Consider the following 23,078-nt stretch of genomic DNA (forward strand, 5'->3'; position numbering starts at 1 on the left):
TTTTATACATGAGTTTGTGATTTTCAGAGGATGAAACCCCACTGGATAAAATTTATTATTTAAAAATGATCATTTATTAATATAAAAAAGCTTTAACTTAACTGTACCAAAGATGCATTACAATTTCCCATACAATGTGTGTTTGTCCATCCCCTGAGGAGAGCCAAATCAGGCATGATCTATACCTACTCTCTTATATGGATTCTGTATTACAACCGTGTTAACGTCATAATAGCTCCGCATTATGGACTGACATGACTCCATAGGTGACACCCTTATTCATCTAATTAATACTTTAGATCAGGTTTTCTCATTTCACTCCATGGAAATTTAAGCATGTGTCAAGGGCTGCAGCAAGGATGTGCTGGGCTGCATCAGACACAGTACACTTCAACAAACTTTACAGGTGAACAGAGTTTGAACAAGAAATTTCTGTAAGTTAAACAAAAGTCACAGTAATCAAGCGCTCGACTTTTTGGTATTTTCTATAAAGCCATTAAATAAAATAAAGGATTAATTAAGTCCTACATTAAAGGTAGCACTGTGGTTTCACCTTGGACAAAATCAAAGAGTTGAGGCTGTGTAAATGTCTAACTCATGCCATGGTACTATAATGGAGAATGTCAACATACTGATCTGAGAACCTCAAAATAGGTAAGTGAAATGAGGATATACCCAGGGCACAGAGAGTGTCCTTCAACACTGACTTTTATTGCTTTAGTTAGTTTCTGCCAGACACATAACATTATCTTAATGTAGTCATTTTGTATTCATGACATGGTCACAAAAAGTACAGCAGTGAATATGTATTTTTTTTTCTTCTACACCTGAGATTTTAAAGGGGGTTGGGTTTAGTGTCTGTGTGGGTGGGGGTTGTTGTTTTTTGTTTGTTTATAAAATGTATATTCTAGCATCTTTTTAACGTATGTAAAATCACATTTAAATCCAACCTCTTCCTGGTCTGACTCCTTATCATTGACATTTAATTCTGAAAGATCAACTGCAAGTTTCTTGTCTTTTTCACTCTTCCAAATATCGTCAGACTCTTCATTTTTCTGTCCCGCTGTGTTTAATTCAGATTTATCAGGCAACGGGCTTGCCCCCCTTGGTATTGGGGGGACAGGTTTGGTCCCATTCAATCCTCTCCGTGAAGCTGGCGATCTCACCAAAGCTGGTTTAAGCTGAATTGGAGAATGCTTCTCCTGTGAATTTTCCCCTGGGTAAGATACAGACATATGTCACCATTTCAGAAGAACAGTGGGAACACATCACTCATTAGGATAAAATACACAATCAATTTTCATGAAACACAGCAAAAATATTTTTTTAAAAGAGGTGATTTTTTCTTACTAAATACACATTTGTGAAATGAAGTTTAGTTATGTCAATATTTTAAGGACAATTTTGGTTGAAACAGCACAGCATTTTCACTAGGAAATTCTACATATAATTTTGTTGCACACAGAATATGCAAATAAATAGCTCATGATACAGATGATGTGCAGAAACTTAATAAAACCAATAAGAGATAAATTTGTTTAGGCCCGTCCTTTGAAATTTCATAATTCTATTTATTGAGATACAGTAAACCCTACTAAATCACACTTATTTGTTCCCATGCATTATAACCTTCACATAAAATTGGCTATATCTAACTATCTCTCTGGAAAAAAAAAAAGTCTTGTATTACTAAGATGTCATTATTTTTTACAAAATATACTGAAGTATATCAGCATACCACGAAGCGATCAAATAATACTAAATTACAGTTGACAAAATTAATTGAAGTACATTTTGTGATGCATAATCCTCACTTTTTTATTCAATTACTTGAAAGTTTGCAAAATTCAGTAACTCACAATGGGTTTTGAGTGTGAATTCCTGAATTAAAACTATACATATGGAGAAAAATAATAATGCTTGTACTTTTTTTTAATAGAATACCATGCTGTTCTTTTTCTTCAACTTTATCTGGTAAAATATATTTCATTGATTATTCAAAGGCTATTTTTAAAAGATTAACAGTATTAGAAAATTTCTGTTTTTAAAAAATCCAGCCATCTTCATTTTTCTAGAACAGCTACCAAAGGCAGTTTTTGTTTCAAACAGTAGAGAGTGGGAAGAGTGTATGCATATAAAATACATGGCTGGTGTCTTACAAAATTTGTCTTTACTAATGAGAAGACTTAATATAACTCAAGATGATACGTGTCAAAGAAGCTAGCTTTCTTCAAAACATACAGATCATCCAATTATCTATTGCTACATAAATTACTTATGATTAGGGCCCTACCAAATTCACAGCCATGAAAAACGTGTCACAGATCATGAAATCTGGTCCTGTGTGTGCTTTTAGCCTATACGATACAAATTTCATGGGGGAGACCCGTGTTTCTCAATTAGGGGGTCCTGACCCAAAAGGGAGTTGCAGGGGGGTCACAAAGTTATTTTAGGGGTATCATAGTATTGCCCCCCCCCCTTACTTCTGAGCTGTCTTCAGAACTGTATGGCCAAAGGGCAAGGCTATTGGCCAGATGCCCAGCTCTGCAGGCAGCAGCGCAAAAGTAAAGGCAGCAGCACCGCAACACCCTTGACCCCCAACTCCTTTTTGGGTCAGGACCCCTACAATTACAACACTGACATTTCAGGTTTAAATAGCTGAAAATATTAAAATTGACAATTTTTAAAATCCTATGGCAGTGAAACTGACCAAAATGGACCATGAATTTGGTAGGGCCCTACTTATGATATGTGGAAGGTCATAAAGAACTGCCAAAAGTAAGCCTTTGACATTTTAGTTATGCATCCATGTTTTTCAATATTGTATTTTAGTTTGTTTTACAAAATATGTTAAACAATACTATATTGAACATCTTCTGGCTCCTTACTCAGGTATTTTCATTGCTTGCTAACTTTCTGGCATCTTTGCCCTACACTCTGCCATTACCGTAACCTAATTACACTGACAGCAGCTTACAAAAGTGTTTCCTATTTGTCTGGAATACTTTCTCTTAGGAGATGTAAATTGGTCTATTGTACATACGTTTGGGGGGAATAAAATGTTACACATTAAATAGTACTCTAAATTTCTCTTTCTGAATCTAGAATAAGTAAAAGTTGTCTAGTTCCACGACAAATGCTGTTGAAAGCTGCTTTGCTAAGAAGACTATTCTAATGAAAGAACAAATGGCACAACTACTGAAAACAATAGGCTAGACATGAAAAAGTCAGCTATTAATAATTGTGCTTCATCAGGTCACTTTAGTGGGAAAACTTCCAAATAACTACTTTAGGGCTTTTCTACAAAAGAAAGCTGTACTGGTTGAACTTAAAAGCGTTATTTTAACTTGCTTTAGTCAAACCACTGCAAAAAGCTGTGTGATCACTCTTCGTTTGGTTTAAACCAGGACCATTTTGTTTTAGTTTAAATACACTGAGGATATGTCTACACTACTCAGCTTTTAGTGATATGTCTGTGTCGCTACAGCCGTGCCGCTGAAAGTCGTGCAGTGTAGCTGCTGTTTGTCGGCTGCCGACAGAAGACTTCCACTCCCAATGAGCGGCGTTTGCATTGTTGGCAGGAGAGCACTCCTGCCGACAACATGCTGTTCACACCGGTGCTTGTCGCCGGCAAAACTTGTGTCTTTCAGGGGGGGCTTAACACCTCTGAACGACAAACATTTTGTCCTTCAGTTGCCAGTATAGATGTCTACACTGGCAACTGAACGACAAAACGTTTGCCTTTCAGAGGTGTTAGAAACAAAAACAAAAAACCTGAAAGATAGAAGTTTTGCCATGTAGCTAAAAGCCGTGTAGTGTAGACATAGCCTAAGAATCAGTGTAAGGGCTTGTCTACACTGGCACTTTACAGTGTTGCAACTTTCTCGCTCAGGGGAGCGAACCCCCCCCGAGCGCTGCTCGTTTCAGTGCTGTAACGTGCCACTATAGACAGTGCACCAGAGCTGGTAGCTACACACCTTGCGGAGGTGGTTTTTTTAGAGCTCTCCCAGTTATGCCGTGACTACACAAGCCACGTTAAAGTGCTGCTGTGGCAGCGCTTTAATGTTGTCAGTGAAGACGTGCCCTAAGAAACTGAAATCAGTTGCCCTTAAACTAAAATAAGAGTGTCTAGACAAAGGTTTAACTAAATCTGTTTAAAAACAATTTCAGTTTAAACCAGTGCAACTTCCTTGCATAGACAAGGTCTTACACTGAGAGTTAATGGCAATGACTGATGTTGAAACTGGGATGGAATTAGCACAAAAATTCCAATTACAGGCACATTGGGCCTTAATTAGATTTTCAATAGGTGTGAAATTGTGAGGACTGGTCACTGAATACAGAAGTTTCCAAATAAAGATTAAAAGGGAAAAAAGGCAAAATGCAATGAGTATCATTTTCTTGTATATTCATTCATTAAGGTATTTTATTGCATTTAAGTTTTTTAGACTGTTTTTCTTTACAAGTGCTATCTTCTTTTAATCAGAAGATAGATGGTACACTAGTGTGTTCCAGCTGAAACAATTCTTGCCTAGCACATTACATGTGTGCACTTATCTTGAGTATAAAAGCAAAAACATTTAGATAATCTCACTGCAAGTGTTTTGTTTTTTTAAATGTATAAACAAAAGAGCCAAATTTTCCAAAGCTGGCTCTTGACCATGTGCCTACAACAGCATATGCATATGCAAAACCCACTTTACGTGCGCAAGCGGGAGAGTGCACATTTCCCAATGCATTCACACAGATGCAGGTTTTGCGTACACCTTTTTGAAGGCTACTTGCAAAGTGTGACCATAAACTTTTATTTTTCTGCAATATTTTTACCTGTATTGTCTCCTGACTTTTGATTGAGAAGCTTCTTCTGAGGACTGGGCTTGGGCAACCCTTCAAAGCTCTTAAGAGGCCAGGAATTTGAAAAGTTAACCGCATGATCTTGAGACTTCTTTGGAGATTCAGCAGGAGGGGAGGTGTGCTTTGGACTGTTTCTAGGTGATGAGAGTGGATAAGATGGAAGAATGAAGGCCCCTTGGCTTGTGTTAGAACTTGGAAAGGACAAAGTACGCTCTGCTGGACTGCAAAAAGTTCGTTGGGTCTTGGTAAAATTTAGGCTGGCACAAACTGATATTAGAAGGAATGAAAAAATATTATTTATACTAATAAACCTCTAACAACCAACAGCATTTTAATTTTACTTCTCTTTCTATCCAACTTATCCTTCAATTAGGCTTTAAAATACTCTGAAAAAAACCTAATTTTAGGAGGAATCAAGCATTATTTTGTCAAGGACTTGTCTACACATTAGAGTTAATCCAGAATAAGGTAGGGTGTGTATTTGAAGTGGATTAACTATTCCTGAATAACTCCACATGTGGATGCTCTTATTCCAAAACAAGAGTGCCTTATTCTGAATTGGCTTATCCAAAATGGATTAAGCCAATTCAGAATAAAGACACTTTTATTCCGGAATAAGAGCATTCCCACTTGGAGGTAATCAGGAACAGCTATTCCAGAATTGCTCACCATGTAGACAAACCCACAGTTGATAATCACACTCAAGTCCATGACAATCACCATCTTTAAAATATCAGTCTAAAACAGTCAAAATGCTAGATTCAATAGGATACCATTAAGACGACAGTGACATTTAATTCTGATTGGGTATACTATTACAGCAATAATTTGCAGTGAAATAATACATTTACCCAAACTATTACAAGTGAAGGTCAGAGCTTTACCTGAGCGAGAGATGCAAGCTAATAGATGAATTGTTCGTATCATCTAATTTCATGTGTGTAGTACAAGCTACATGGTCTCTCAAAAATTCTACTTCCATGTTTGTGTTTGGTTATGCTTTGACTACAAGCTATTTGTTTTTTCATCTCATCTATGTTCTTTTACTAAACAGAGAAAATTGCCAGATCATATTTGATCCAAATAAAAATAAAATATTTACTAAGAGGCCTGATACAGGACAACACAATAATACTCTCAAAGGGGTGTGCAGAAATTTGGAGTGTGTTTATAGTCAATGTACCTTTATCTTGACGATGATTATTTAATCCTAAAAGTTGTAAATCAGAACCCACACTACCACTCTTTCCACGTATCTGTGAGTATCCAAGTTGTCCACATTTCCCTGAAATATGTGGCTGATGAGAGCCCACACCTTACAAAAGGAAAAAGAAATAAATTTCAGCAAGTACCTCCATATGCATCTTATTAAAAGACTAAAAGACCAAAACTAAAAGAACTGAAATAAAAATGTAAAACCTTCTTTGAATAGTTATAAAATTAATGTAATTAATTAGCAGTGATTAAAAACACTTTTTTTAATTTGGATAATAAAACCTAAATGAAAAGTTTGAAAGTTTTCAGTGCTGCACTCATGGGTTTCTAAGCAACCTTATCATGTTCTTCATGCACATAAGCTAGAATAATGGCTGGCACTCATCAAAGAAGCCTGTGGTTCTACCAAGGCACATTACCAACAATGGTATTTGTAGTAGGTGAAACGAAAACCAAACAATTTCTTCTTGGAATATGGAAAAATAAAGGGGAGAAAAATGCCTTAAAAGCAGAAAAATAAGGTTTTTTTCTTTAAAATGACATCATTCTTAACATAACAGTAAAAAGACTTGGAATTCTACATATGTCAATGCTCCTCAAAGGGAGTTGAATATACACAGTGAATTGCCAAGAAAAGGGAACGAATCAAGATTGGTCTTGCCCAGTGTCTCCAAGTACCTTTTCACTATTATAATACAAAAGATCGCTATCATATGTTAGGCACTGCACTGAACACCCAATCTTTCATAGAATTGATCTTTAAAAAGGTTCCCAATTATTTTAAAAGGGAAAAAAAAAATCTCATTCTTCAAAACTGTTCTCAAAAGCCACTTTTCACCACCAACAACTATTCAGGCACTTTTTAGTTTTATGTCTATCCCCGACCAATTATTAAAAAAACACAATAGAAAAGGGAAAAGGTGAACATATGGAATAGAAAACCATTTCACTGCTGACAAAAAAAATTATTCTGAAAAGGCTACATTATATAAATGTAACCATTGCTGCATGTTGCCCAATTTATAATTTAGTGCTCCATTTATTAAGGTTACTATCAATAGGGTCTTTGCTAGAACAGTTTCCATGGCAATAAATCACTATTTTCTCAAATTGTTCCCATAGAGAAGTTGTCTCAAATTGTTCCATTGCTCTTTAATTTACTATTCAATCTGAAGTTTGAACTATATTTTACACAATGCACAAGGATACTGGTCAAGACTTTTTCCTTGCTGATCTACATAGAAATTGTGATACAGCATTTTTTCTACATTTTAACATCAGGAGAAAGGTCTTGACTTAAGGTCACCCTGAAATGATGTCATTCATTTTAGCTGTTAAAAGACTGAACTATTTCCTATTAATCATTTCTTAAATGGCCAAATTAAATTACATACTTTGAAACTAAGGGCATGTGTACACACAGAAGCTAAACTGATTCAACAAAAGGTGTGATGTTAAACAAATGTAGTTAAACCAGTACAAATTTCTGTGTAGACCAGTATTAAGAATCTCTGACTGTACTTCCGAGTTGGTGTAAATCAGCATTGTACCAATGATTTCAATAAAGCTATGCCAATTTACTGCAGCTGAGGAAATAACCCTGTTTTTATTTACTCAATTCTGGAGCTTTCCGGTTTAAAAAAGCAAAAATCCCCAAATGATTCAACAGTCTCAGAATGCTGTAAATGAGCACAGATGTCTTATCAAGTTATCCTAAATGTACCTGATCACTAACAGATCTTCTGCTTACTTAAACACAATTATCTACAATGATACTTACCAGGACAAACAGCAGAATGCTCAGAGTTAAGATCTAGACTATTCTGAAATAAATTCCTTGAAGCTTTTTTTCTGCTAAAAAATAAATCCTCACTGACTGGCATTCCTTGAGAAGATCTTAATTTTGGAGAATGAAGGAAATCATTGTATGGACAGAACTGTAAGAAAACAGAAAATGTAAAGAAACATTTATTCATATCAATAATGTGCTCAATTTTTTTTCTTTATAAACAGTGGAATCCATAATTAATTCCTGTAACATTATATTTAGAAGCCACCCTCACATAATAAGTGTCTTCATTTAGGATCTGCACCATTGCCAAGCTAGTCATAGGGGATGTAATTTACTAGAAACTGTGGTGTAAGATGGAGAGGAACAGCACTGAAACCAGCAGCCACTGCTGCAGTCCACAAAGGCGCAGGACAGGTCAGGAATGAGAATCTTACCCTGGATCTCTCAATGTGCAACTGTGTAACACTGTCTGCATGCAATTTACGACTCCTGCACCCACAGAAATGTATCTGGCCCATAATGTGTACATTCAAGAACCAGCTACGCTGAATGAAAAAGGCAAAAAGCCAGAAAGATTCTCGCCTCTGCTCTGACCCTTAAATGCCACTCTGGTGGTGAACAGACACACAGGAACAACACAGGGCTGGCATAAACGACTACCTTCACAAGCCCCTGTGAAAGCAGTATAATTGTGCATGCCGGGGAAGAGAAGGAAAGGGACGTCCCCACAACATACTGACACTTGAAAATTCTGGGCTCTGACACAGCTCAGAGACAGCAGTTAGGAAGCTGTCATTTATAACAGCAAGCTTTGGGCTGCTCTAATTTACATGATGGGCTGCACCAGCCTCCAGCCAATCCAGAATCTCTGTGCGCACCTCTAAGAGGCACAGTACAGAATTGGACTCAAAGTCAAAGCTGATTTCTGTTATTCTGAAACTTGCAAATGTCATTTTTCCAATTACCTTACATTTAAGATAAGCTTTCCTGAAGTGATCCAGATACGATGATTCATCAGTATACAAGCAGGGATGAAGCAAGAATAAAATCTTTTATGCAAGTAAAAGTATTCAATTTTTTAGAATTTAAATTTTATTTTAAAATTACAAACAGAAAATCAGAGAGTAGGGATCCAGATGTAACTCCCCACTTTTATTTTTTATTTTTTTAATACTCATGTTTCAAATCCTGCTTTCCAAGAGTCATGGCTAAACAGAAGACATCTCAGATAATTGTTTACTGGAGGACTAGAAGGCTCAAGGGATTGATAAATGGGATATGGAGCCTTTTGGTGGCCTGAATGCAGCATACCCTGGTTGCAGTATTGCCAATCCAAAGTGTTATAAATCATAAGTCAGATTCCCCCTCGCCCGCCAAATCATGAACCCCTACAATCTAAAGTTGAGCCTCTAGGGATCATATTTTCAAAGTTTCTTCTGCAAGCATTAGGACTAGATCAGGGGTGGCCAACCTGTGGCTCCGGAGCCGCATGCAGCTCTTCAGAAGTTAATATGCGGCTTTTTGCATAGGCGCCGACTCCGAGGCTGGAGCTACAGATGCTAACTTTCCAATGTGCCTGGGGGGTGCTCACTGCTCAACGCCCTGCTCTGTCCCAGTCCTGCCACCACTCCACCCCTTCCCCTAAGGTCCCTTCCCCTCCCCCCGAGCCTGCCATGCCCTCGCTCCTCCCCCCTGCCCACCAGACCCTCCTGCACATGGCAAAACAGCGGATTGCAGCAGGAGGGAGGCATGGAGAGGGAGGGGGTGGCGCCGACTGGCAAGGCTGCCAGTGGGTGGGAGGCGCTGGAGTGGGGTAGCGGATCAGGGGCTGCTGACATATTACTGTGGCTCTTTGGCAATGTTCATTGGTAAATTCTGGCTCCTTCTCGGGCTCAGGTTGGCCACCCCTGGATTAGGGTTACCATACGTCCTCTTTTTCCCCGGACATGTCCGGCTTTTCGGCACTCAAACCCCCGTCCGGGGGGAATTGCCAAAAAGCTGAACATGTCCAGGAAAATGGCGGCTCTGCTCCTCCCCTGACTCTTCGGCTCTGTTTAAGAGCCGAGCTGCCCGAGCGCTACCGGCTTCGGGCAGCCCCCGTGCCTCCGGACCCTGCGCCGCCAGAGCCCGGGAGGGAAAGTGCCCGGCTGGGGGCGCAGGGTCCGGAGGCATGGGGGCTGCCCGAAGCCCAAGCGCTACCGGCTTCACGGTTTGCCGGGCAGCCTCCAGACCCTGCGCCCCCGGCTGCGCTGGGGAAGCGCCGGCCGGGGACGCAGGGTCTGGGGGCTGCCCAGCAAACCGTGAAGCCGGTAGCGCTGGGGCAGCCCTTTCCTTGTGGCTGGGAGTGGGAGGGAGGAGGGGGCGGGGCTGGGGAAATGGGCGGGGCCAGGGCCCGTGGAGGGTCCTCTTTTTTTATTTGCTGGATATGGTAACCCTACCCTGGACTAGATTAATTTTTTTAACAAAATATGAGGTTCTCATGTAATTCCAGGAGCTGGGGCTTTAGGAAAACACTAAATATGAGAATTGCTATAAAATTACAAGAGTTGGCAACTGAGCTGATCACTGCATAGTGATCAAAAGGCAATCTATATGAAGAATAAGGTGGTCTCAATCCAGTTCCCAGTGGACATGTGTATCACAAAACTACTATAACTGCACCTTTGACTTATCTGCTGAGATGTGCGAAGAGAGACTAAATTATTCGCTCAGCCCTGAAGTTCACCGCATTGTTTGGGATGAGATATTTATTAGAGGGGTAGGTAGCATCAGAAAGCGCTCTACTCAAAGTTTTTTTTGGATGGAGGACTTCATTCTCCAAGTCCAATAAGCCAGCACCTTTCTCAAGCAAGAAGTTCACTTTAGGAAAGTCTTGACTTTTAATTTCACTGCAAGTATCCGTTTACCATTGGGTTTGAATTCTGAAAGCAAGAATCTCAACTCAAATTTTTTCCAAGTCATATTGAATACATGGAATTTCAATTAGTCTGATAATTCAACTTCTCTGCAATTTACAGCCTGGGCTATACATTATAACAGACACTACCTAGTAAAATCTTAAAAGGCACATCACTTTGACTCGATAAATGAGCTCAAAATAGAGACTGCACCCAAATACTGCAATTGTCACTACCTAAAACTTTTACATGGAGAAACTGATCTACTGCATACCTACTACATAAGCTGTAAAACCTTACTACAACTGAACAACAAAAGATGCAGTGTAAACCACAAGACAGTGGACAATTCTAAAGTTTATTAAATGTGTTCTGTGGAGAGTGTTACTGCTGTAATAATTTGACAGGTAATAGGGAGTCTTGAAAGTTAGACCATCTTGGCCAGCATACACAAGGACACATTTTGTCCTCATTTACACACGTAAAACTCTACTGAAACTACGGGGGTTCAGAGATATAGCAAAGGGCAGATTTTTCTAACAGCTCTGCTCTAGGAATTATTTTGGGGAAGTTCTATGGCCTGTGCTATACAGGACGTCAGACTAGATGATCACAATGGTACCGCCTAGCTTGGGAATCTATTAATTTGGCCCAGAATCTCTTCACACAGTGGATGACTGTACCTGAAGTGGTATAATTTTGAGATGTATAGTGTGATTGTGAGCATGTCTTGAATTTTAAAGTTAAAATATTTAATTATGTTTCATAAAATGTCTTAAGAAGGGGTTCGGCTTAATTTCTGCAGCTATAGCATGCTATCAAAAGTTATTTAAAGTTTAAACAAAAGCTTGAGGGCTGTTTTTGTAGTTCAAGAATATCTGCAACACGCTTTAAAAAACCACAACCCCACCCAAAACAATACAAACAAAATGATGACACCTCTATGAAATGGAAAAAATGTTTAAATTCTGAAGTTTATTAAGTTCTCTCTAGTAAGCGTCTTTTCATCAAAATGAAAAATCCCTTACAGACTGCATATGGTAAGTTTGCAGCAAATTCTAGTCTCTCTAAATTCCAAAAAGAGTCATTTAGCTATTTTGGTTTAAAGTGGAAAAAACAAAACACTTTTTTCAACTGCTTTATGGGGGAAGGTTGTTCATTTTTGTGATACTATTCCATGCACACATAGCAGTTATTAAACTGAAATGGTTTCTACATTTGCTTTTGTCTTTATTAGCCAAAAAAACAAAACCCCAAATTTCATTTTAATTTTATCTTTTGCATTTTATGCACTGCTGCTACACAAACTATACTTAAAAGTTAATCCATAGATCAATTCCAAATCTCCATATTCAGGGGCTTAAAACCAGTCCACTGAAAAAACTCAGCAGCTTAAAACATGACTTAAGATCTTTGCCCAGGAATGAAAGCTTTATAAATAATTTATAAGAATTCCTTTCTCTTTTAACTTGTAGATAATCATCTAGTTTGAGATGTACATCACTGAGATGAGTCTGTACAAGTCTACATGCTTGAGTCTTCCACTGAGACTAGATCCACTTCTAATGAAAGTTTATGGGGAAAACCAACTTGCTAAAAGTCCTTTGGAGCCACTGATTCAAACAGAATTAAAAACAAAGTAAGAGACACCTCAATTTGCTACATGTCAATTGAAAATAATGGCATGAAACCCTCAAGGATGTATAAATAATGACAACACATAGCATGATATAGTGCTCATCTTCAACATGTTTGTACTAGCATTATTTGACTAACGAGGAAACTAATACAGAAAGGCTAAGTGATTTGCCCAAGGCTACCAAGAGTCAGAGACAAATCTGGGATTGGAACTCAAGAGCCCTAGTTTCCAGTCCCCTGCTCAGACTACTAGACCAGCCCCATCTCTGGATGAATTTGCTACTTTTGAAAATCGTTAAACAACTTTGGAACTTGAAGTTCAGACAGGAATCACAATAGTGTACAGCACAGGACAAGCAATAAACCTAGAGCTGCCACAGTTGCCAGCTAAACAGAAGACATAGCTTGGAGAACAGAACTCAAAGCCTTCAGCTCCAATCACAAAGGCATCCACTAGTAGTGCCAACCACATAAGTAGAGCCCTGCATGGATAAAAATGTGCATCCGCATCTGATCTGCAGCTATCTGTATCCACAGATATAAAGTAGTTACACCTCTACCCCGATATAACACGACCCGATATAACACGAATTTGGATATAACGCAGTAAAGCAGCGCTCCAGGGGGTGGGGCTGTGCACTCCAGTGTATCAAAGCAGGTTCGATATAACACGGTTAAATTTTTTGGCTCCCGAGGACAGCATTATATCAGGGTAGAGTTGTAGCTGCAGAGCTCTAGATATAAAAGTTGGATCTGCATCCATCCACGATCCGCAAACATGGTCCATGGATGCAGATATCCGTGGATATCTGCAGGTTTGCAGGGTCCTACACATAAGGATACTGGGTTCCATACTCCATGAGGAAAATTAAGAGGGTTAGAACCCCTTTCAACCACCAGACTGTGACAACTGGAGAACTAGCAGAGAAAAACATATCCTTACTCACATTGTCCAATCTGTATGCCTCAACTCTGACTAGAGGAACAAGTTTTATTGTCATACAGATAGTTCAGCCCTCTTTCCAGTTTAATCTGTGCCCTCTTTGTTGAGAAATGGCAACCAGGGTGGTGGTTTTAGTGCGCAGATGCTTTTTCTACTGAGAACAAGATACAAACTTATTTCATAAAACTAATTTCAGAGGACTCTGAACAGCCATCAGATGATGTGTGTCATTACTGTCCTAACAGTGCCCATCCACCAAGTCCCCCAAGGAATTCCCAACTTAATAAGAAAACCAGAAAGGGAGGAGGGTTTCAACTGTATGTATGAACAATGAAGCTACATGACAATTAAATATGGCTCATGTGTACTTCTCTTCTGAAATGCTGCATGTTTAGGGCCCTGCCAAATACACGGCTATGAAAAACGCATCACGGACCATGAAATCTGGTCTCCCTCTCCTCCCCCCCGTGAAAACTGATCTTTTGTGTGCTTTTACCCTATACTATACAGATTTCACAGGGGGAGACGAGCATTTCTCAAATTGGGGGTTCTGACCCAAAAGGGAGTTGTGGGGGGGGGTGTCACAAGGTTATTTTAGGGGGTGACAGTATTACCACCCTTACTTCTGCGCTGCCTTCAGAGTTGGGTGGCCAGAGAGTGGCGGCTGTTGGCCAGACGCCCAGCTCTGAAGGCATTGCTCTGCCAGCAGCAGTGCAGAAGTAAGGGGGGCAAAACCATACCATGCCATCCTTACTTCTGCACTGCTGCCTTCAGAGATGGGCGGCCAGAGAGTGGCGGATGCTGACCGAGGGCCCAACTCTGCAGGCAGCAGCGCAGAAGCAAGCACAGCAATACCATAGCACTTTACTTCTGCACTGCTCCTGGTAGTGGCTCTGCCTTCAGAGCTGGGCTCCTAGCCAGCAAGTCACCTCTTTCCAGCTTCCCAGCTCTGCAGGCAGAAGTAAGGGTAGCAGTACCGCACAACCCCCCCCCCCCCCACACACACACACACTAACTTTGTGATCACCCCATAACTCCTTTTTGGGTCAGGATCCCTACAATTATAACACCATGAAATTCCAGATTTAAATAGCTGAAAAATCATGAAATTTACAATTTTTAAAATCCCATGACTGTGAAATTGACCAAAATGGACCGTGACTTTGGTAGGGCCCTAATAATGTTGCTGAACACAATTCAACAGTTACTGTCTTCCACCTTCAAGGCAGCTGCTTTTCAGAAGTAGGTGAAGTGATCCACATTCTGTGTTTTACAGATCAAAAGCTATAATCACTTTATATTATGCAAGGTTCAGTATGCACGTTCTCCCACACAACACAACAGATTCTTTAAGCGCAGATTTCAGGTAACAACTACCAAAAAATAATTTTTAGGAAATCCCATAATGTAGTGTTAATGTGTGTAACTGTGACTGTGCAGCTGGAAACAAGGAAAAGCAGATCAACCTGGTCAGTGGGATTTATGAATCAGTAGCAGTTACTCCAGAAACAGTGCTGTGCACTGGGACGTTGCACTCTACATGATTTTATGAAAATATGCTAATGAGCAGGAATATAATGTAACTGGAATATGCTTCATGCAAAAGGTCTTTTGTAAGGTATCATTACAAAGCTTATAATCTACGGAGTGTGGTCATCCTATTTGTATGTATGTATCATTCTTGTATCTGAAACTAGAAATATAACTGAGTGCCTTTTGTAATTATGCAAAGTATGGGCCATTAATGGTGGTTTGGAATCTTGATGGCTCCCATCAACCAGGACAACTGACTATGGATAGCTCTGTTTGCAGGCAAGCCTTCCTGTGAGTCAGGCTGGGAGGAATGAAGGCTTGGGGGTCTCACAAGACATGTGACCATGTCACCTGGTACTAAAATCCATCTTAAACCTGGTGCTTTTCCATTTAGAAGGCAGGGGGGACAACCCAGAGAGATAAAAGATTCCCGCCTTGTGCCAAAGTCATATAAGGGGGTGGAATAGAACAAAGGGGGCAGCAGTCATGAGAAATCTCCGAGCTACCACCTGAGCTGGAACAAGGGCAGTACCAGGGGAAAGAATTGTGCCCAGACTAGGAAGGTGTCCAGTCTGTGATAGAAGCTTACTGAAACATCTCTGAGGGTGAGTTTTTGTCTGTATTCAGTTTTCTTACTGTATTAGGCATAGACTTGCATGTTTTATTTTATTTTGCTTGGTAATTCACTTTGTTCGGTCTGTTATCATTTGGACCCACTTAAATCCTACTTTTTGTATTTAATAAAATCACTTTTTACTTATTAACTCTATCAGTGTTATAGAGGGTGAACAATTTCTAAGTTTATCCTGTCTAAACTTTATACAGGGTAAAACGGATTTATTTGGGGTTTGTACCCTATTGGGAGTTGGGCATCTGAGTGTCACAGATAGGAACACTTCTTAAGCTGCTTTCAGTTAAGCCTGCAGTTTGTGGGACGTGGTTCAGACCTGGGTCTGTGTTTGTAGCCGGCAAGCGTGCCTGGCACAACCAGGCAGGGTTCTGGAGTCCTGAGCTGGCAGGGAAAGCAGGGGCAGAAGTCGTCTTGGCACATCAGTTGACAGCCCCAAGGGGGTTTCTGTGATCCAACCCATCACATGCACATCACACTGGAGGTCTTAGTAAACTATATAAATAGAAGTCCTAATTTGGAGTTGCAATGGGCAAGAAAAACATGCCAGCTTTTGTTAGGGAAGAGTAAGGTACTGTAATGATCCAAGTTTCTCTGAACAGCCCTGCAGGGAATGTGAAGACTGTGTGGTTGTTCTGTTCGGAAAGTCACCATTTCTACATGTCCTGGTTATGCATGGTGACTGTGGTTAATTCAAGTCTCACTTTGAGGAAGGATATGGAAAACAGAAGGTGAATGGGCAGATGCAGCTTCAAGTCCTCCCTTGCCATATTTTGTTTTATACAGACAGTGGAATTTGACAGGAATGAGACGAAGAGATTAAGTAAGTAGCTGTACAATGCTTTATTAAATGACAGATTTGTAATACCCTTGCTGTGTTTGCAAGACTTAGTAACATTTGGTTAGTTGTAGAAAAGCAGTTAATTCAGAGGGATTTCACATGCATAATGACTATTTCTGACATTCCTCAGGAGCCATATGATACTTGTTCTAAATGCTCCTTCTCATGCCCAAAAGCTTCCCCACCTTTGTTGAAAGGTGCACTAGACAAACATTTGACATGTAACTCCCCAAGACCAGGAGCACATTTTTGAGTTGCACTACTGGGGCTGCCTCTGGCTTGGAGGAAGCTCTATGCCTGCTTCAAGAGTCATTCCACCAAGACAACTGCATCGTTAGGCCAGGACTTTTGCTTCCTGTCAGATGGATAAAATTCATCGCTGGCTGTAACTTATCTGCAATCCTTGGTGGGTTCCCCCAGGCACTTTGGCTCTGGAAGCGTGCCCATCCCTCCACCAGTACTTCAGGCCCCAAGGACATACTTGGTCTCAGATCCCATCCCCCATCACAGCTTTACTGTCTTCCCCCAACTCTTTTTAATTATGAATGAGCAAAATACAGAGTTTTCAGACTGAAAGCAAGAGCACCCCACTGGATTTTTAGGAGATTACAACTCAAGAATTTCCAACTCATTCCATGCATGAAATTTGGTGGAAAAGTCTAGATGGATCCAAAGGCATGTTACTAATGTTCAGCCTCTAAACAGGGGGTAGCATTTACTTAGTATTTGTATTATCTTAGCACCTAGGAGTCAAAGTCATGGACCAGGACTCCATTGTGCTAGGCACTGTACAAACAGAACAAAAAGATGATCCCTGCCCCACAGAGACAACAGATGGACACAAATAGGGAATACAAAGAAACAATGAGACAATGTTGGCCAGTATATTAGAAGCTGATGGCTAGACATCGATGAGATGTCTTCAGAGACAGGCCAAGATTTTAGTTTGGACAGAAGGAGACAGGTCTGGAGTAGAGAGGTAGAGGTGTACATCAACCACCTTTAGACTGTAGTTGAATTTGTGTTTGCTGATGGGCTTACCTAGAAAATAATGTGCAGAGGGAGAAGAAGAGAAGATGGAGAACAGAGCCCCCACAGAAAGTTTGGGAGGGGGAAGCGCAGATTAGGAAAATCTATTGAAGGAGCGATTAGAAAAGAGGAGAGGACAGGCACAGAAGCTAAAGGAGGTCAAGATTCCAAGAAGAGCATGGTTAACTGCACCAAAGACAACTGCCAGGTTGAGTGTGGTTCTGAACTTTGGCTCAGCAGAGGTCATTAGAGACTTTGGCAAGAGTGGTTTCGGTGAAATGCATGGGGCAAAAGCTTGATTGGAGAAGACAAAGTTGAGACAGAAATTGTAAACACTTCATTCATTGGTTTTAGAGATTAAATGAAGGGGCGGTAGCTGGAAAAGCAAGTTGGGTCACGGGTAGATAGGTATTTTTGTTTGTTTTTTAAATCGGTGAGGCTAAATCCTGCTTGTATTGTGCAGGAGGAGAGTCAGAAGAGCAAAAGAACAAGGAGAATAATAAGGGAGGAGCTGAGAATGGGCATGAGGGTGATCAGGAAATGCATTAGGATAGAGTCAGTGTAGCAAGTGGAGGGGTTACAGATGGAAAGCAGACTTCTTCCTCTTTGCCTGTCAAATACAGAGGAGAAGAAGAGAGCTGTAGGAGGGCAAGGAAAGGCAAGCCTTTAAATCAAGACTAGACTGGTTTAAAATATAACTCTAGGCTAGCTCAAACAGAATATATAGGCTTAAGTCAAGAATTACTGGGTAATGTTCTCTGGTCTGTATTATGCAAGAAAGACCAGACCAGATGATCATAACAGTCCCTTCTGGCTTTAAAATCTATTTATAGGCCTTGGAATGCGAACTGGGTTGCAACCTTAACTATGGAGCTGCTGACAATGCTGTACAGCAGTTAAGATATTTTATATTCTTGGTGAAGAGTTTCAGTGAAACCGTGTCTCCCTGCTTCACACCTTTTTTGACTGGGATGCGAAGGGGAATGTCGAACAGAGTTATACCTGTCATCCAGTCAGAGTTTGCTTCTTTTAGTAGTCTGATGTAGTTTGTGTTAGTGCCCTGCTCTGCAAGAGCTTTCAGCACTGAATTGATCTCTACTCTGTCGATTGCTTTTTCTTAGTCAATGGCAATGCATAAAGGGAATTTGTATTCCCTTGAACGCTCCAATAGCTGGTTTATAGTGAAGATATGGTCCGCTGTGCTGAAATTCCTTCAAAAACCTGCCTGCGCTTCACAGCCTGCCTCAAAATGGTAATGAGGTGGATGAACTGGAAGGGTGGAATCAGAGTCAACGGACAGCAGTTAAACCACCGTAGATTCGCGGACAATGTCTTGTTGATTGCCGAAAACACCAAACTACAGAAAATGCTGCGAGAACTCACCCAAAAAGCAGCCACGTTGGACTGAAAATGACCCGCTCTAAAACGAAATTTATGCCATCCGATGCCTTGCCAAAAGCCCAAATAATAGTCAAGGAGAACAAAGAAGTTGAGCAATATGTCTACTTGGGCCAAGAAATTAACATGCGCCGTGATCAGGAAGGTCAACTCTTGCAAAGAAAGAAAGCTGGTTGGCGTGCATTCAATTCTATCAAGGATGTCCTCCAAGGACAAATCAACAAGGAAACCTCTTCAACTCAACAGTACTGCCAGCAATGTTGTCCGGCAGAGAAACATGGTGCTGACAAAGATAGAGGAGCAACAACTGTCTGTCATGGAAACAGCGAAGGAAAAAAGAATTCTGGGCATTTCAATCTGCGACCGAGTCCCCAGTGAAGTGATCAGACAGCAGAGTGGAGTGCAGGATGTCGTTGTTGAAAGCAGGTACAGTAAAATGCGACGGGCTGGGCATATAGCAAGGCTCACTGACACTCAATGGACTGCAGCTGTCACCGAGTGGTCCCTAGGGGAACTGAAACAACCACTCAGCCGACCTCCAAAGAAATGGGAAGATTTTACTGTGAAAAAGGCATGGTTACACATGGAGAAGGAAGGCCAGGATAAGAGAAGAATCGAAGACGTGTTGTGATCGGAGCAATCTATATGAGTGCTGAAGGACCGATCAATCAAGGTGATATTCTTGGTGTAAAATATTGATGGCACTGATTTAGGTGGATGTTTCCCAAACTGGGGTTTGTGAACCCCTGGGGGATCATGAAATGTTACGGGAGTTCTAGGGGAAATATTCCCTAATGGCAGACAGAGCTGTCCCTAGGGACGCCGGGCAGCATGGGACATTGAGGAGACTTAACCTTCAAGACTCCTTATAAGAAATGGAAAGGGAGGTGGATATTTTTTGCTGTTTTTAAAATTAAATAGGCAGCTAGTATTGTTTTTAAAATGATTCTGAAGAACAAGTTTAAGCTTTGTTGTAACGTGCATTGTTTACCTGGACTGCTCAAGACCTGAATGCTTAAGACCTGAATGCTTATGTAGGAAGAACTCTGAGTTGGCTTCTTAAATACCTTCATGCTGTTTCACAACTAATACTCCTTGATGAAACATAGGAGCCTTGTCTTATAACAGGCTTATTCAAAGTGGTACCAGCTACGAAAGTGAGATCTTGGAAGAGTGTTGCCATTTTCATAATGCAATAAAAATACTGTAATGATAAATAATAATTAATACATAGTGTGTAAACAAACATGTCACAAAAACAAATTTTATATTTCCAATATCTCTGCTTTTATAATTTATACTTTGGTAAAAGAGAAAATCCCTGGAAATATTCATTTTTAAGAGGGGTTCACGAGACTTGACATGGTCTTGAATATCTTCTAGAAATTGGCAACATCCTTGGTATTCATTTTTAGAATAACCATTTGCAGCTTTAAAACCAAAATATTTTGACTTAGTTTCTCCTTTTTAACTTGATTGTTCTACACTGTGTGGCTCAGCATATTTGAAATAACTGATTAGAAGAAAACATGATCAGTACTGTACCAAAGAGAAGAAGTCATAGTAATAGGATATTAAGTTTATCTAGAGTCCAAAAATGTGCTTGGCACTTTGCAAAAATCAAAACTAAGTTGACAAAAGCGCAGATGGCTCCTCTATACAGTAATGTAACACAAAGACAAAGCAGTTGCTTTTGTTATCTTAAGGGCAGTAGGGTAAGTTTCCAGTCCAGACCCTGCTCCTAACACCGCGTGTGCTGCTGCACTCAGCCTGGTACAGGGCTTGGATAAAAGGTGCTGTTAGAGTGTTAGCTAACATGTTTTAACTACTGTAGTATGTTTGTAGAGTAATGTAGACAGGGCAATAAGCTCCCCGGTAGGCTTTAACTCAACCAGCTTTGAACGTGTTTGACCTGTGCTGCACACAAATTTGTATTCATGTAATTAGAGGTGTAATTTTATACTGATTTATTTTAAATGTTGCAACTCACGTTACCCTTCTTGGCAGTTTGAACCTGACAAGAATTTAGCTTGAAACTGTAAATGTACAGGTACAAGTTGAACCGAACAAAAGTTTTAAAGTGATATAAGAGTCCACAAAGAAAAGCTGCACTGGTTTAAGTAAAATGATTTGTCAAACTGTGGCAACTTGTGCGGAGGCAAGCGCTTTAACACAGGCTACATAACACTTTTCAAACATGCCCTGGTCTACACCTAAAACTGAATGACCTAGCTACATCACTCAGGGCTGTGAGAAATTTCACACCCTGCGGGATGTAGTTAAGTCAACCTAAGCCTAATGTAGACATTGATACATCTATGGAAGAATTCTTCTGTTGACCTAGCTGCCAACATTTGTAGATGTGCAGATTTACTTCAGCAACAGAACAAACCCTTGTCGCTGCAGTGTCTATGCTATAGCGGTACGGCTGCAGCCCTACAGCTGTGGCGATGTAGCATTTGTAGTGCAGACATACCCTTAGAACACATTAGTTTACACATTCCAGAATCACATCTTTTATCCTAACCTATATAAGTCTTGGGGGTCAGTAATCACCAAAAACTATGTAGTGTCTTCCTAAAAACACCACCACCAGAGAGCTGTAAATATTAAACATTAAACTGATTTCGTAAGTTTTCAGCTATTAAATGGCTCCAACAGTTAATTTTTAAACGAACTCAGCTCAAAGGAATGTCCCTAAATTAATAGTTAAACGTTATATTTACACAAGAGGTCAGATACTCTAAATATTTTTCTGTGATTTTTGTAGTTTGCGGTTTTATTTTTCATAAAATCAAAACCTAAGAATTAAGATTTATCCAAGCCTTTTCTCTTTTTGGTTTTCCAAGTCCTGAGAGAGTCACATCATAAAGAAGTAGAGCTGATCAGCTCTTTCAGTTAGCAGATGATGTCCCCAAGTACAGCGAACAAATGGTCAATTCAGCACCGGCATGAGCACATGCATCTTCACTGAAAAGCATGGAGTTCGTGTACTTACATCAAAACTGAATTTTCCCCAAAGGACATGAACGTTTATTTTTTCCAAGCATTTAGGACCTCATTGTGTCAGGCACCAGAAAGCAAGTAATAAAGAGTCCCTGCCCCAGAGAATTTATAATCTAGTTTCAGACAAGATGCAACTCAGACAAGAAAAGGGGGATGAAACAAACAAATGGGTTGGGATATGAGGATGAATTAACAATAAAATTAACAGTTTAGAGCAGCAGAATTCTTAGTTTATCTAATCAGCCTAATATTTCATTGTTTAAAAGCAGCCTACCAACTGACAGTGTATCAAAAGGTAAAGTCCATCTACATTAGGAAACACTTTTTTTATGGCAGTGGTTATGAAGACGTTAAGACCCATCAGGTTAGAGTGAAATTAAGCATGGCTGTACTGATCCGCTCCTAAAAGTACCCAATACATAGTCTAATAGGCAAGAGGCACTCATGGCTCTCTCAGTGAGTGGTCTTCCTAGTTCAGGGGTTCTCAAACTGGATGTCAGAACCCCTCAGGGGGTCGCGAGGTTATTACATGGGGGGGGGGGGTCACAAGCTGTCAGCCTCCACCCCAAACCCCGCTTTGCATCCAGCATTTATAATGGTGTTAAATATATTAAAGAGTGTTTTTAAATTATGAAGGGGGGGGGTCGCACTCAGAGGCTTGCTATGTGAAAGGGGTCACCAGTACAAAAGTTAGAACTAGGACAGTAGTTCTCAATCTCCTCTAAAGACCTGCCCTCCTCTCTCTCTAGACTTCTCCCTCAAGGGGTTATTTGTTATTTTCTTGCACTGGAAGTGCAAGGAAGAGTGGTGGGGAGTACACAGCTACCCTTCGCAATGAACAAGAATAAAATTCTACATGCTTTACCTATTCCACAGGAAAACTGATACAGCCCACACTTTGTCTTTAGGAGTATTCAGGTACAAAGAATTTATAGAAGTTTGAAGAGGAACGGCACACTTCTGATGGGTGAGACATTGATACCTTTGGTCACCAAGTGAAGAAATGGTTAGATGGGAAGGAGTGTGATTAATGACTATAAGCACGAGCCAGGCCTGAGTTAGTCTAATAGTGGAAAGGACGATGGCTACTCCCAGAATCAGGATCTACTCACATTTTGCTTTAGGTCTGTCCTGAGGAAGTCTATCTAGTTTTTGTCAATAGGCGAGTTGGGAGTTTGTTTTAATAATTAAAACATACTAAGTACGAGGCATGTAAATAACGTTTAAAAACAGTAACTGTGTAACCGATTAAAATTCTATTGGTTACAGGGTTAAACATTTACCCAGGGAACTAGACGCGCAGG

At 40.3% G+C, this 23,078-nt stretch overlaps 1 protein-coding gene across 1 annotated transcript in view; it reads right to left on the bottom strand.

The window, feature by feature from the left end:
* TOGARAM1 (TOG array regulator of axonemal microtubules 1) overlaps positions 1-23,078 on the bottom strand; it is an 87,529-nt gene that overhangs the window by 50,849 nt on the left and 13,602 nt on the right. The window contains exons 2-5 of the mRNA XM_054026183.1: positions 7,850-8,006; positions 6,038-6,169; positions 4,828-5,121; positions 951-1,216 (exon numbers count right to left, since the gene is read on the bottom strand). Of these exons, the coding sequence (XP_053882158.1) occupies positions 951-1,216; positions 4,828-5,121; positions 6,038-6,169; positions 7,850-8,006 (849 nt within the window). The remainder of the gene's footprint in view (positions 1-950; positions 1,217-4,827; positions 5,122-6,037; positions 6,170-7,849; positions 8,007-23,078) is intronic.

The sequence above is a fragment of the Malaclemys terrapin genome, chromosome 4 (genome assembly GCF_027887155.1).
Source record: "Malaclemys terrapin pileata isolate rMalTer1 chromosome 4, rMalTer1.hap1, whole genome shotgun sequence".
Lineage (NCBI taxonomy): Eukaryota > Metazoa > Chordata > Testudines > Emydidae > Malaclemys > Malaclemys terrapin.